Genomic DNA, 12,450 nt, shown 5'->3' on the forward strand with positions numbered 1-12,450 from the left:
TCGAGCTCCGTTACAGCTGAGTAAAGATATGTTTAATCTTTGTTGTGTGTGTGTGTGTGTGTGTGTGTGTGTGTGTATATGTATGTATATATATATATATATATATATATATATATATATATATATATATATATATATATATGTATGTATGTATCTCATCTTTTGATGATTTGTTTAATTATCACTTTTAACCAACAGTGTACTGTATATATTTGTGCACCTAATAATCACAATTTATGTTCCATTTACTGTATTTGTGTGACACAGAGACAATTTGGCAAAACAAACCTTTCCCTTGCATTGCCAATAAAGCTACTTAAATTTGAAAATTGGAGAGCAGAAACAGGAAATGAGGTCATGGCAATGGAATGCCAGCCCTGTCCAAGATGCTCAGTTTGTAAGTTTCTGAGCAGCAGTGCCAGCGAGAGAGAGAGAGAGAGAGAGAGAGAGGGGTGGGGGGTGGGGGAGGCTGTTAAGACACTCCCCCGCAGGAAGAGGCTGAAGGATGAATGCGTCCCTGACAGGCCTGCAGTTTGGTGGGGAGCGAAACGGAACACCTGGCCTGCTAGGCACCACGAGAGAGAGACGGGTAGCTCTAGCGGGAAGCTCATTACCAAGACACGGCAGGCCGGATGCATGCGGGTGACTCAGAAAAACCCTGACAGCACAGATCCCGAATGGCCACCGCGGCAAAGTGCGGATTCACCGGCAAAACACCCTGGAGAGCCGTATCCTCTCACGAGGCCTCGTCTCCGCACCGACGCCGACACAGGATCTGCGGCTCAGCGCACTGTCAGATCACATAATTCACAACTGCTGCCCCTTCTGGGAGGGAAGGGGGGGGGTGGGGGACACGTTAGCAGTCAGCTGCGGACAGCGATCGTTAGTCAAGGCACGGCTAGTTAATTACCGAGGGTTGGTTACCTACCCAGCCACTAACCATCCGCCTGCTGACTCATTCCCTTCCTTTCTTTTCACTCGCGATCGGCTCGAAGGAATAGCTTCGGGAAATGCTCACATGCTCATTTACTGTTTGTTTATTTAGCAAACACTTTTTTTTCCAAAGCGCCGTATGGCTGGGAAAGTAGGGTCAGCCGGTCCCTGGAGCAATTGGGGGTTTAAGGGCCCCGCTCAAGGGCCCGACGATGACATCATTCTGCCGATGCTGGGATTTGAATCGGTGACCTTCTGAGTACGGGCACAGAGCGCTAACCCAATGAGGAGCAAGCCGCTTCCAAATGTACACAAAACCACTTCTTAAAGCTGATTACATCAGGCGCCAGAGGGGTATAAACAGACACATCGTAATGTGGGAGGGGTGGGTCATTACATTTGCATTTACTTTGTGTAGCAGACACTTCTGTCCAAAGTGAGGCAAGGAGCACATTACAAACATGGTGAACCGCATAAGTGCTGCAAGGCTGAGCTTCCAATGGATGCCGAGCCTCAGCAGTATAGTAGCAAGAGCTAAACTAGACGTTTCAACATAGAATGAAGCTAATAAGGTGACTACCCAAATCAGCAGGCAAAGTAGGTCATTAGCAGTAAAATGAGCTGTGGGTAAAGGGGGGGGGGGGGCGGAGTCGAGCACATCATCGCGTGGGGGTGTGTTCAGGACACCGCCGAACTGTGGCACGTTCCTATGCGCCTTAGTCACTGTGAGAACTGAAAGTTCTTTTGGGGGTTACAGGGCACAAGTCTTTTTACAGCCGGCATTCACAAAGAGGGCATCAAACCCACTGGCGAAAGATGCCCTCGTCTTTCACGAACCACACTGTAAAACAGCCAAGATCCTCATTATGTCCCTTCACAGTGCAGAAAATGCCAATCTGCCAGCCATTGTGCTGACGCCACTGCAGCACAGACGGCCCTCTCTGTCAGTTAAGACTGTATCATTGTCCAAAAATACTCATAAACAGGCATTAACACACCAACCACTTTCACAGTTACACAAAGGGAAATGCCCGAAGATCCAATCATTACCCTGCTGTAGAGAAAAAGGATTGATTTTTGGTTAAAGAAATTGTGCCTCGGACAGACATGATGGTTATTTTTAGCACTGAACTCTAAACCTTGCCGCTATGGTCCAGATTAATGTACTATTAAGACGCCAGTATCCAGACCTAAGAAGCTGACAGCTGTTTCTACTTTAACTAAGTTGCTTTTGATACAGGTGACTGGTCAGCGAATACACAATGGGATAATGACAAGCATAGTTCGACTGAAAAAAAAAAATTCTTTGACTGTCTGCAATGGCAGATGTTTTCCCCTCTCGTGACTTAAAGCAGGACGAGTAAACATTCGGGACCTTCTGGAAGACTACAAATGAGGCTTCTGGGTGAGACTATTTCGAGCGGGAGGAGACAGCAGTGTTTCTGACACCGTTCCTGCCGTCGAAGGCACACTTCCCCCTGCTTCCAAGCGGCACAGGAAGCCCCTCTCCACGTGCCACTAGGCTCGGACAGAACAGCTGCTGCGGAAACGTCGGCATGTTGGCAAAAGGGAGACCGCGAGAGCAGACAGTGCGTGTATTTGTGCAAGTCCAGCCTAAAAATGAAGCTAGCTGGTTCAAATTAATCTGTTGCTGAGCAAGAAAAAAGACAAATGTCTTTGTAGTCCATCCAGCCAATCAGGAAGTTTGAGGCGGTCTCAAGTTTCCTCTGTTTCCGGTCCATAGGCCCGGCCTCCATATCCCAACAAAGCTTCCCTTAAAACATGTGGCCGTCAGGAGTAACCGTGAAGAACATACAGCACGCGTTACGCTTCACAGAGCGACCCTCACACAGACTGACGCGCTGGACCCTGTCCGACTCGACATGCACATCTGCATACCAAGGCCTACCCGAGACGGTGTCCCTCCAAGCCTCACGCGGCGCATCAGGCGAGGCTCAGGCTCTGAGGCCTTCCAGAAGGGCAACATCACAGGCACACCAGAACAGAACTTATGGCAAAGCCACAGTCTGCCAGCTATGTGCGGCTTTATGGTTCAGATCACTAAATACTGCTTTCCATATAAAACTCCAGAATTCCTCATCTTAACTTTTTTCCCAGCACATATTAAATAAACCATTCCTAGTTCATGCATTGCAAATTGTGGTATATACAGTAGTCCTTTTTTCTTTCTTACCTCTCAGCTGTTTCATTCACTTATTTTGCACTTGTTTTGCCTGCTATTTTTAAGGGACAGACTTTGGAGAGTATGAGTGGGGAGCGTGCAATGACTTCCAAACAGTGACTGTACCGAAACCCCACATTCAATTAACAATTAAATTAAGTTCAAAGTGCCAGACCAATATTTATGTTGATTACAATCGCGTTAATAGTAATATGTATATGCATGGTTACTATGAAGATGCAGGTACAATGTTTCAGCATATGATAATTATGGAGTCTCCTTTAATAACAGCATGTGTGATTACTGTTGTGGCATTAAAACCAGTATCTTTGTGCATCTGCCGAGAACGTGGGAAAACAATCAGAGCACTCATTAAGACATGCTCAAGATAATCGGTGTGACAACATTACAGGTTTTTAAGACAGTTCGGCCTTGTGATGAATACACAAGTGCGCGGATGTCGTGCAATCGTTTCGCCATTCAAGTGTGAAATAACTCAATGTCCCAACGCCGGCCACGCTGCCTTCCGGAGGGCGTCCCAGTTCAACAGCGACCCCGCGGGAACGCGCATGGCGCAGGTGTGCACCGCAAAAGGGAACTAAATGAATTCACATCCTAAACCACGAAGACCCGATTTCATCATTGAAAAAACCCCGCTGGTGGAAACTGCAGCTTAAGAAGGAAAGAAATAAAGTGCATCTGGTTTTTGTGGCAGGTGAAATGAAATACTCGCAATGTTGAAGAAATGACCAGATTATCACCTGTTATCATTTTCAGTCACCCTCCACATCTGTAACGCATTATTTACTGAGGTTTGCTGTGATCTCCCGTAATTCTCCACGGTACTGATTCTTTCAGCGTTAGCCCACACTTCTTTACTACAGCTTTAATGTTTCAGTCTTATCACACTCGTTTTCGATCTGCTAATATATTTTGCATGCCGTCTCTCAACAACGACAGTTAACGTCTTTGCAATATCCCACTGTAATACTAACACGACGCTATACGGGCTATTAACTATGTGACAGTTTCATGTTCGCTGTTTCAATTGTAATATCAATTTCCTGTAAACATTTGAAATTACAAGGGACGGTGACTAGAAAATAATAATAATAAAAAACTATAGACGAAGCTCTCCTAAGAGCTGCGGGGATTCTTTACTGTCAACAGTACAAGTAGTACAAAGAAAGGTAATGGCATTTAAACATCAGGTTCAACTCAGGTCATTATCGGACGTAAAGAACGACTGCCGCCGGTTATCTTCATATCCGGAATGCTGTGTTTTATGGTGGCCCCCATCGGCAGACTGATTTCTCAAATCTGATTCATTTTTAGATCAAAATAGTGAAACCGACACACACACGCACACACACAAAAACCACTGCCTGACTCAAAACCAGACAAAACCCACTTACAGTATTATTTAGGTATCCCGCTTTCCAATTTCAAAGCAATGTTCAGACACCTGTAATAAATGCGTTCTTGGGACTTCACAGTAGGAAACCTGTAATGAATAGATGGAAATGTTCCACGGTCCAACGCCTGTACGCCGGGGATTAATCGCACGCGTTTTCACATGCCTGCATCTGTCTATCCGGAGATCAAAGGTCCGATGTTTGTTACCAGATTCCTACACAGCCTTACGAGCATGCACAGAAAAGCGGGATTAAGTTCACTGTAATTACTCTTAACTAATGAATGCAAAAACGATTAGGCTTCGCAGATGGCAGTGATCAAAGTATCGACGTCGGCAAACGACATTTCGTTCCCCCCCTCCCACGATACGAGTCTTAAGCACACAAGTTACAGCCCCCCCACCCTGGAGACCTCCAACGAACCAAGGCCGAGGGAACAGCAGCTCCGTTATGTCAAGACAATCAGCCAGCGTTTGAAAGGAAAAAGGCGCAGCATCGACAAAATCCACCCCCAGCGGCCCGATAAAGAAAGTCCCTCAGCCATCTGGTCCGGCAGCTGTTTGCACAAGACGGCCACTTCCCCAGGCTTGGCATATCTCTGAATCACATATGCCCCGGCGTGCACCATTCTGCATTTTGCGCCGTTGCATACCACAACTAAATTTCCAGCAACGCATCCACGAACGTATCCGTTTATCCCAACACTCCTCCAGCCAGATTAACCGATTTATGTCTAAAGCACCATGAGATGCGGTTAATATATGCATGGTCGACGATTAACGCCTCACAACTGGGGGGATCCAGCGTTGCCTTAACGCAATAATCTGTATGTGATCTGCATTGCAATATCCTTGGAGAGAACTCGGTCGCTCTCTCGGGGTCTAAGCGATGCTTTCCGACACGACAGTGTAAAGAGGCGGAATATGGCTTTCCACTCACCGATTTTGATTTTAACACTCTGGAATACCCGAAGACCTTCCTCCTCGACCGCCATACTCACAAAGCCCGACTCCTCTGTTTGCTGCTGGACAGAGAGAGGCTCCTCCACTCAGCTCACCGACGCAACTCTACACCAGGGCGGATAGCTCGCTGCGCCCTACCAGCGCACACTGAGTCGCCGAGACTGACTGCTGAAACTCGCCCTAAAGCTGGCAAAAGTAGGCGGGGCTCCTCCAGCGAGGCACCGCTGTGAGTTTTCGGTTTAGCTCATCGATGAGTCCGCTATAAAAGCGCTGCAGGACTTGATAGGGCAAGTCAAACGGCACCCGGCTTTTAACCAATCCGGAGCTGCCTCGCATTTGTTGCTGGGGGGGGGGGGATACAATACACCGTGTCACGTTTGGGAAGCTGCGTTAATATTTTGAGCATTTCATTCGTGCCGATGAAGTACTAAACAAGTACTGCAAACATATAAAGTGATTATATGAACTGAATACATTGGTACAGATGATTCCTTTATTTGTCATACGATTATATGTCATACATTATCATTTATTAGTAAGATGCAATAAATTGCATGTTAAGCCGTCGAACCTATTTATTTCACACAACCGTTTACCTGATATTTGGCCAACCTCTTCATCAGCATTTAAATATGACTGGATCAAGGCCGACGGATTAACATGAACGTAAATAACCTTAAATGTAATTATATTGTTTCTCAATGTGCGCCAGCCGCGTGCTCTAGCAACATAGTGCCTGTATCTCACCAGGATGTTTATTTTTTCATTTAATTCATGTATTTTGGCGACGTCGATATACATTTAAAAGTAGCAAAGCAGAACATTTTGCTAAATCTGCAGACAGTTAAATGACGCTGTTTTTTTTTCTCTTTTAATCTGGGTTGAAGCACGGATGAATACGCCCTGTGGTGAACCGCGAGGGCGCGCGTTGAGCGCCAGTCAGCGCTGCCAGTTGAAAGCCTTCTGTAGATGTTGCTCTTAGGAGCGCTGCATGGTAACCTGCCACATGGTCAAGCGTTCAGAAAGAGCTGCAAAAAGTTCTGCAGGTTTTGTGCACGCTTTGAAAAACATACCCAATCTGTTAACAAGATGATAGATTAGATACGAAGACGTTCGCGCAATTTATGAATGATGGTAAAACATGGAAAGTAGTAGCCTACAGCAAGGAATTCTTATTTTGACGTCCCAGGGACCATTTTCCAGGTCCCCACATGATCTGTGAATGCAATAAAAAAGTGAAAATGCCAAAAGTTTTATTTAGTTTCTTATGGTTAAGAATAGGGTTGGGTAGAGGTTTAAAGACGCCATGTTGGGATTAGTTTTCCCCCTAGAAATGAATGGAGAGTCCCCATAAAGATATAACAAACTTCTGTGTGTGTGTGCGCGTGCGTGGATTACAAACACGAGTTATTTGATTTATGGAAAAACATAGCAAAATAAGATAAGGAATATGCGTGCATAGGTTCCTAAGCCGAATTATGGTAAAATACTGATATTTATACGACAGACTAAGGGAAAAACCACAGATATTTTCAGCATAAGATGCCCATTTTGTTTCTTACTCAAGTTTATGTCCCCTTTCCACGTATCATGGGGTAGCACTGACAGGAAAGGTAGGTAAAGATTACGTATGATGACCACTACTCATCTCCACAATCACAGTGAACGATTAGACTACTGCAGAAAGGATGCTGTTGTCACGTAAACAGTGATTCTCAGCTCGAATGGTGAGGGATACAGTCCTGTCACCATCTGTTCTCACTCCTTTGCCTTCTGTTGTTCTCACAGTTGGTTAGGTAGGTCGTTCTCGCTGTGGCGCACCGGAAATTCTGCCCCCCTGAGAATTATTTATCATGAAAAAAAAATGTTTATTTATTTATTTATTCAGCAGTTTTGACTTCTTCAAAAAACATAACGAAATAGTGACTAGGCAGGATGGACAGTAATACAAGCACACGCCTTTGATAGCAGTTTGAAAATATTCGCAGCGATACCACTACTGTGATCTTGTTCTGCTGTCCACCTTAATTCAACAAGTTTTTTCTCTATAAAAACGCAAACATTGATAACAATAGCAATTTTTGGCATTTACAATTTAAGGACCACTAGGAGCTAAACTGACGCTATAATTCTGTCAAACATACATTACAGTTGGAGTGTAACACACTTTTCACCAACTTGATACATGCATAAGCGTAGAAAAAAATCATTGCATGTGAAGTGTGGTGAAGTGAATATTGCACCAGGGTGTGGAATTCGTTTGTTTCGTGGTGCACTGACAACAGGATTCGGGGAAAAAGACGCGGAGGCGGAAGACGAAAAAGTAGCAAGTTACTGTCCCCTAGTGGTAAGAGTTGGTAACTGCGTCAGTACAGTTCCACGATCCTCACCTCGAGAACTCAAGATGCAAATAAGACAAGAATTTGGAGCCCTGTCCACCACCACATGCAAAAAGTTTTATGAGCAAGACTTCGTCATTCGTAGCCTAAGGAGCCAAGTGCATTTTTGTATCCAATTTCAAGAGGCTTTTAAGGCTTTGAGAAAATTTATGCTGGTTGGAGACATCAAGACATAATGTGAAATAGTCTCTAATCCAAGAGCCTGTATATTCTCTGTATAACAAAGATCAAGAGATGATAGTGAACAAAACTAAAGCCCTCAGAATTAGTCATATAACACAACGTACCAACTTGACCCAAGAAAAATGTCATTGTAGTGTTTTCATCCCTGATTACTTGTTTCTTTTTTGTAATATTAAAATCATTGCATTGAAATAATTTAGTGTTTGGCCCAGTGTTAAGCAACTGAGATATGTTTTTTTACTATATTATGTGAAAAATCAACATTCACTGTGGGTGCCCGTGCAGTCATGGATCATAATATTGTGGGTGATGTAAACTGTCTGTTCACCATGGAAGCAATACAAATTATTTTGGGTGTGAAGAGAACCTCCCAGCTGTTTTTTTTTTTTTATTCCAATAGGCAATAGAGACACAGTAGCCGTAAGTCACTAAACGTGTTTTATTTTTAATTTCCCCCGATGACCTTTTAGTATTTTTATTCATCTTTCATACATTCCTTCTTGGATTTTTCTGGTAAGTTTGATTGGTATAATTTAAATTTTATTGTTTTATATTTGATGTAATTATGTTGGCTTTGGATTTGGAAATAATTTGCAAAAGCTTCTGCAGGAAAATGCTATTTGAATTTTCGCATTCATCTATAAGTCTCAATGATTATTATTTCATATGCAAAAAGAGTTGTGTAAAAATATGTATGATTGACATTTATCACCAGACTTACGTCTTCATTTGTCTATATCAGGCAAATTAGAACACGGAGTGTCAGACAAATATTCGAAATTTTGATTAAATGAATGGATATTACATTAATATATAATCATATGCTACTTCATGACTTTCCTTAAGAAGAATTCAAATCTACAAATATTAAGCACAATGTATACGAAGATTTACGTTATCCATCATTTCAGCAATACGGTTTGCTACAGTTTTAACGCCTTAACATAAAAAATAAATTCATTCGCGAAAACATTTTCCCTCGGGACGGATTAATAGGGAGCACTTTGTTTAGGGGCTTCAGTAAAGGTAGGTATCGAGGCAACAACTTACATTTCTTAAAAATTAGATAACTACTTTGATAGCTAACAATAAGGAAATAGCATTATAATATGGAATGAGATTTTTTGTCTTTGAATTTAAAATACGAAACGTTTAGTCGAGTTAGGCGCTGGTCGTTTATAAGGAGCCCTGCAGCCGGCAGTACAGCGGGTGCAGTGTCGCTTTAAAAGTCCTCCCCTATTTCGTGAATTGTGTGAATGGCCTTCGGTTCTCTCCGACGCTCTGGTTGTTATTGTTTTCGCCTCCGTCATTTTCAGTCATGGCTGCTCATTCTACTGAAGAGCCGTTTCCCCTCCACGGGCTGCTTCCCAAAAAAGAAACCGGGGCCGCTTCTTTCCTCGCCCGCTATCCGGAGTATGACGGTCGCGGCGTCCTCATCGCTGTCCTTGACACCGGCGTGGATCCCGGGGCCCCGGGCATGCAGGTAAACTCTAGAGCGGGGATTTCCGTGGCATCGCAGGCCGCAGGCTGGAAGCACAGGCCCTCCGGGGTGTTTTGTGGAAGTTAGCGGGTGGAAAGTGGCACGTCGACCCGTGTCCGTTTTACCCCGAGGCCTTTATTAACGGCTTTATTCTGTCATTTTGCTTCCTTAGTAAGTTACCTCTTTGTGACCCGTTTCGTATCTATAAACGAATATGACTGGTGAATTAGTCTTGTTTGCATATAAAGGGCTGTCTGTATTTTTTGTAGCTTTTGTGAACATATTTAAATAAACCAGCAAGTATTTCTTCCTGCACCGCATCCATCTGTAGGAAGCTGGCTAGTAACTCGCTGACAGACCGCAGCAGCCGGAGCCGGCATGCCACACAAGTGTCAGTGTGATTTGCAGATTACCGAGCGTGGAAAAACCACATTTTTAAACAGTTTTCAGATTATTTTTTTCAATCGTATTCGTTTGTCTTTTAGTGTATGTTTATTGATGTGTCTTTATGAGTTATGAGACTGAAGCCAGCTAAGAATTTTTTGTTACGGAGCCCTGCATGTGGTACCCACACTTCACATCTTCCCGCTGCAGCGAATGTGGTGAAAGTTCTTCTCTGATCGGAGGAAGAAGAATCTACGTGTTCCTGCCTTTCTCATATCACGATGGTTCAGAAGGATAACTATTTTTTTGTCCCCTGTCATCAATCGGTCTTCAGTCATATTGCTGAAACATGCTTTTTGCTGAAACACGTTTTTTTCCCCCTCAAAGTTGTTTCATTCCAGTCAACAGACCCGATGTATAAGCTGAATACAAATGCGAGTTGGTCTGCCAGACGTAGACTCCGAGTTGTCCATGACGGCTTTTTGGCTTGAATCTGTTTACTTTTGATGGATTTTTTTTTATCTGTCACAAGACACATTCTATATCAGTGTTTCCCTGTGTCTGCATTTTAGAGTCTTCACTTAGCTGTAAACTTAAATTGTCTCGAGTGTTAACGTGAGTCTGTAGTAGTTGGAAGGATTTAAAAAAATATTTTTTTCCCCACATTTTCTGTAGATCACTACTGATGGAAAGCCTAAGCTAATTGACATCATTGACACAACGGGTAGCGGAGATGTGAACATGTCGACAGTGGTGGAGCCCAAAGATGGCGTGGTGCAGGGTCTCTCTGGCAGGACCCTCAAGGTGGCGTTCTTTCTCAGTAATGACCTTCAGCCTGTTCTGCTTCTGGTGCTGCTCTACCTTTAATTCGCAGAGTGACCTGTTCTGGTGTCTGTCCTTGCAGATCCCGACAACATGGGTCAACCCTTCTGGGCGCTACCACATCGGAATCAAGAATGGCTATGAGTTTTTCCCCAAAGCTTTAAAAGAGAGACTTCAGGTGAGCTGAACTGTCCTGTAAAATGCCTTTCTGATAGTTGTTGTTTCTACATTCAAAGGCAGGATGAGGAAGATTAAATTTTTGACCTGACTGACATTGTTCTGTGTGTAACATTCCAAAAAAGATAATAGTGACTGTCTGTGTGAGATTTCTGTATTTGATGAGCAGAAGTCTCATCATTTTTTACTTAAGCTTTGATTTACCAGCTGGGCTATATTGTGCGTGTTTGTGAGTGATGAGAGGAGACACTGCTTGAGGTCTCTGTCCCCTTTGCAGAAGGAGCGTAAGGAGAAGATGTGGGATCCAGCACACAGAGCCGCTTTGGCCGAAGCATCTCGCAAGACAGAGGAGTTTGAGAATTCGCATCCCTCCCCCTCACAGGTCAGAACCCAGGGATTGACTTTGCTTCTCTGACTTGTGCCTTGATTTGTAGAGTGTCGCTCTTGGTGTGAACAAAGAAATCCTGGTTACCAGTTCATTTGCTACTCACATTTGTATGGGGCAGTTTGTGGCTCAGAGGGTTAAGCTCTTGCCTGTGATCGCAAGGTTGCTGGTTCGAACCCCAAATATTTGTGGGCCCCTGAGCAAGGCCCTTAATCCCCACCTTCAGGGGTGTGGCTAGCCCTGAGCTGTGACCCCCACCTAAGCTAGCTCTGTCCTGCATATATGTCTGTGTGTCTCATGGAGAGCACGATGGGGGTAGGTGAAAAGAGAATTTCCTCATGGGGATTAATAAAGTTTCACTGATGTATTTTACTCTATTGTCACACCGTACATGTGACCATCCCAGAGCCATGCCCAGTGTGAGCGACTGGGCTTCATGTTTTCCGTGTGAGCGGTAAAGACTGAACTTTGCATCGTCTGGTTTCCAACTGCAGGTAGAGAAGCTCTGGAAGGAGGAGCTGCAGTGCCATTCGGAGCTTCTGGCTTCCCTGGAGAAGAAGTACAGTGACCCAGGCCCTGTGTATGACTGTGTGCTGTGGCACGATGGCGTGACCTGGAGGTAGGGCTGGGCCCTCACATGAGACTGGCTTTGAGTTTGTAGTTGAGTGTAATGCTACTCCAAAATTATTTCTGTAGAACATGGTATTGTATTCTTTGAATGCTGCTGACTTGTATTCATGTTACAACATTTGTGGGTGGTGTTTGTTGAGCGTGAAGCTGCCTGTCTTGGGGTGGAAAAGGTGTACGGTCACAATGCTGTGACGAGCTGCGTTGCGTAAGCATCCGCGGTGTATTCATTTTCCTATGTGTCATAGGGCGGTGGTGGACACATCAGAGTGTGGAGATTTGGCTTCTTGTGTCGTGCTGAGCTCGTACAGAGAGAGGCAGGAGTTTGCCTCGCTGGGGACCTGTGAGATGCTCAACTACTCCATAAACATCTATGACGAAGGCAACACCCTCTGCATCGTCACCAGTGGAGGTGGGACCCCGGGGCGACTGTGTGTTCCGGGAAAAACTAAAGGAGCATCTGGGGGGGGGGGGGGGGGTCCCATTTTATTTACAGCACAG

General features: G+C 44.5%; 2 protein-coding genes across 5 annotated transcripts in view; one reads left to right on the top strand and one right to left on the bottom strand.

Moving 5' to 3' along the window:
* rasa3 (RAS p21 protein activator 3) overlaps window positions 1-5,661 on the bottom strand; it is a 39,373-nt gene extending 33,712 nt beyond the window's left edge. Inside the window, exon 1 of one of the 2 annotated variants that reach the window (XM_072717926.1) lies at window positions 5,470-5,661. In XM_072717926.1, coding sequence (XP_072574027.1) covers window positions 5,470-5,524 — 55 coding nt within the window. In that variant the 5' untranslated portion in view covers window positions 5,525-5,661. Of the gene's footprint in view, window positions 1-4,530; window positions 4,842-5,469 lie in introns of those variants that run through there. The other variant, XM_072717929.1, reaches the window with a different exon arrangement.
* A 2,818-nt stretch (window positions 5,662-8,479) lies between these two features.
* tpp2 (tripeptidyl peptidase 2) overlaps window positions 8,480-12,450 on the top strand; it is a 16,658-nt gene continuing 12,687 nt past the window's right edge. Inside the window, exons 1-7 of one of the 3 annotated variants that reach the window (XM_023835110.2) lie at window positions 8,480-8,587; window positions 9,391-9,557; window positions 10,614-10,742; window positions 10,843-10,938; window positions 11,215-11,319; window positions 11,817-11,941; window positions 12,198-12,361. In XM_023835110.2, coding sequence (XP_023690878.2) covers window positions 9,393-9,557; window positions 10,614-10,742; window positions 10,843-10,938; window positions 11,215-11,319; window positions 11,817-11,941; window positions 12,198-12,361 — 784 coding nt within the window. In that variant the 5' untranslated portion in view covers window positions 8,480-8,587; window positions 9,391-9,392. Of the gene's footprint in view, window positions 8,588-9,026; window positions 9,101-9,273; window positions 9,558-10,613; window positions 10,743-10,842; window positions 10,939-11,214; window positions 11,320-11,816; window positions 11,942-12,197; window positions 12,362-12,450 lie in introns of those variants that run through there. The other 2 variants (XM_023835100.2, XM_023835117.2) reach the window with 2 other exon arrangements.

The sequence above is a fragment of the Paramormyrops kingsleyae genome, chromosome 1 (genome assembly GCF_048594095.1).
Source record: "Paramormyrops kingsleyae isolate MSU_618 chromosome 1, PKINGS_0.4, whole genome shotgun sequence".
Classification (NCBI taxonomy): Eukaryota; Metazoa; Chordata; class Actinopteri; order Osteoglossiformes; family Mormyridae; genus Paramormyrops; species Paramormyrops kingsleyae.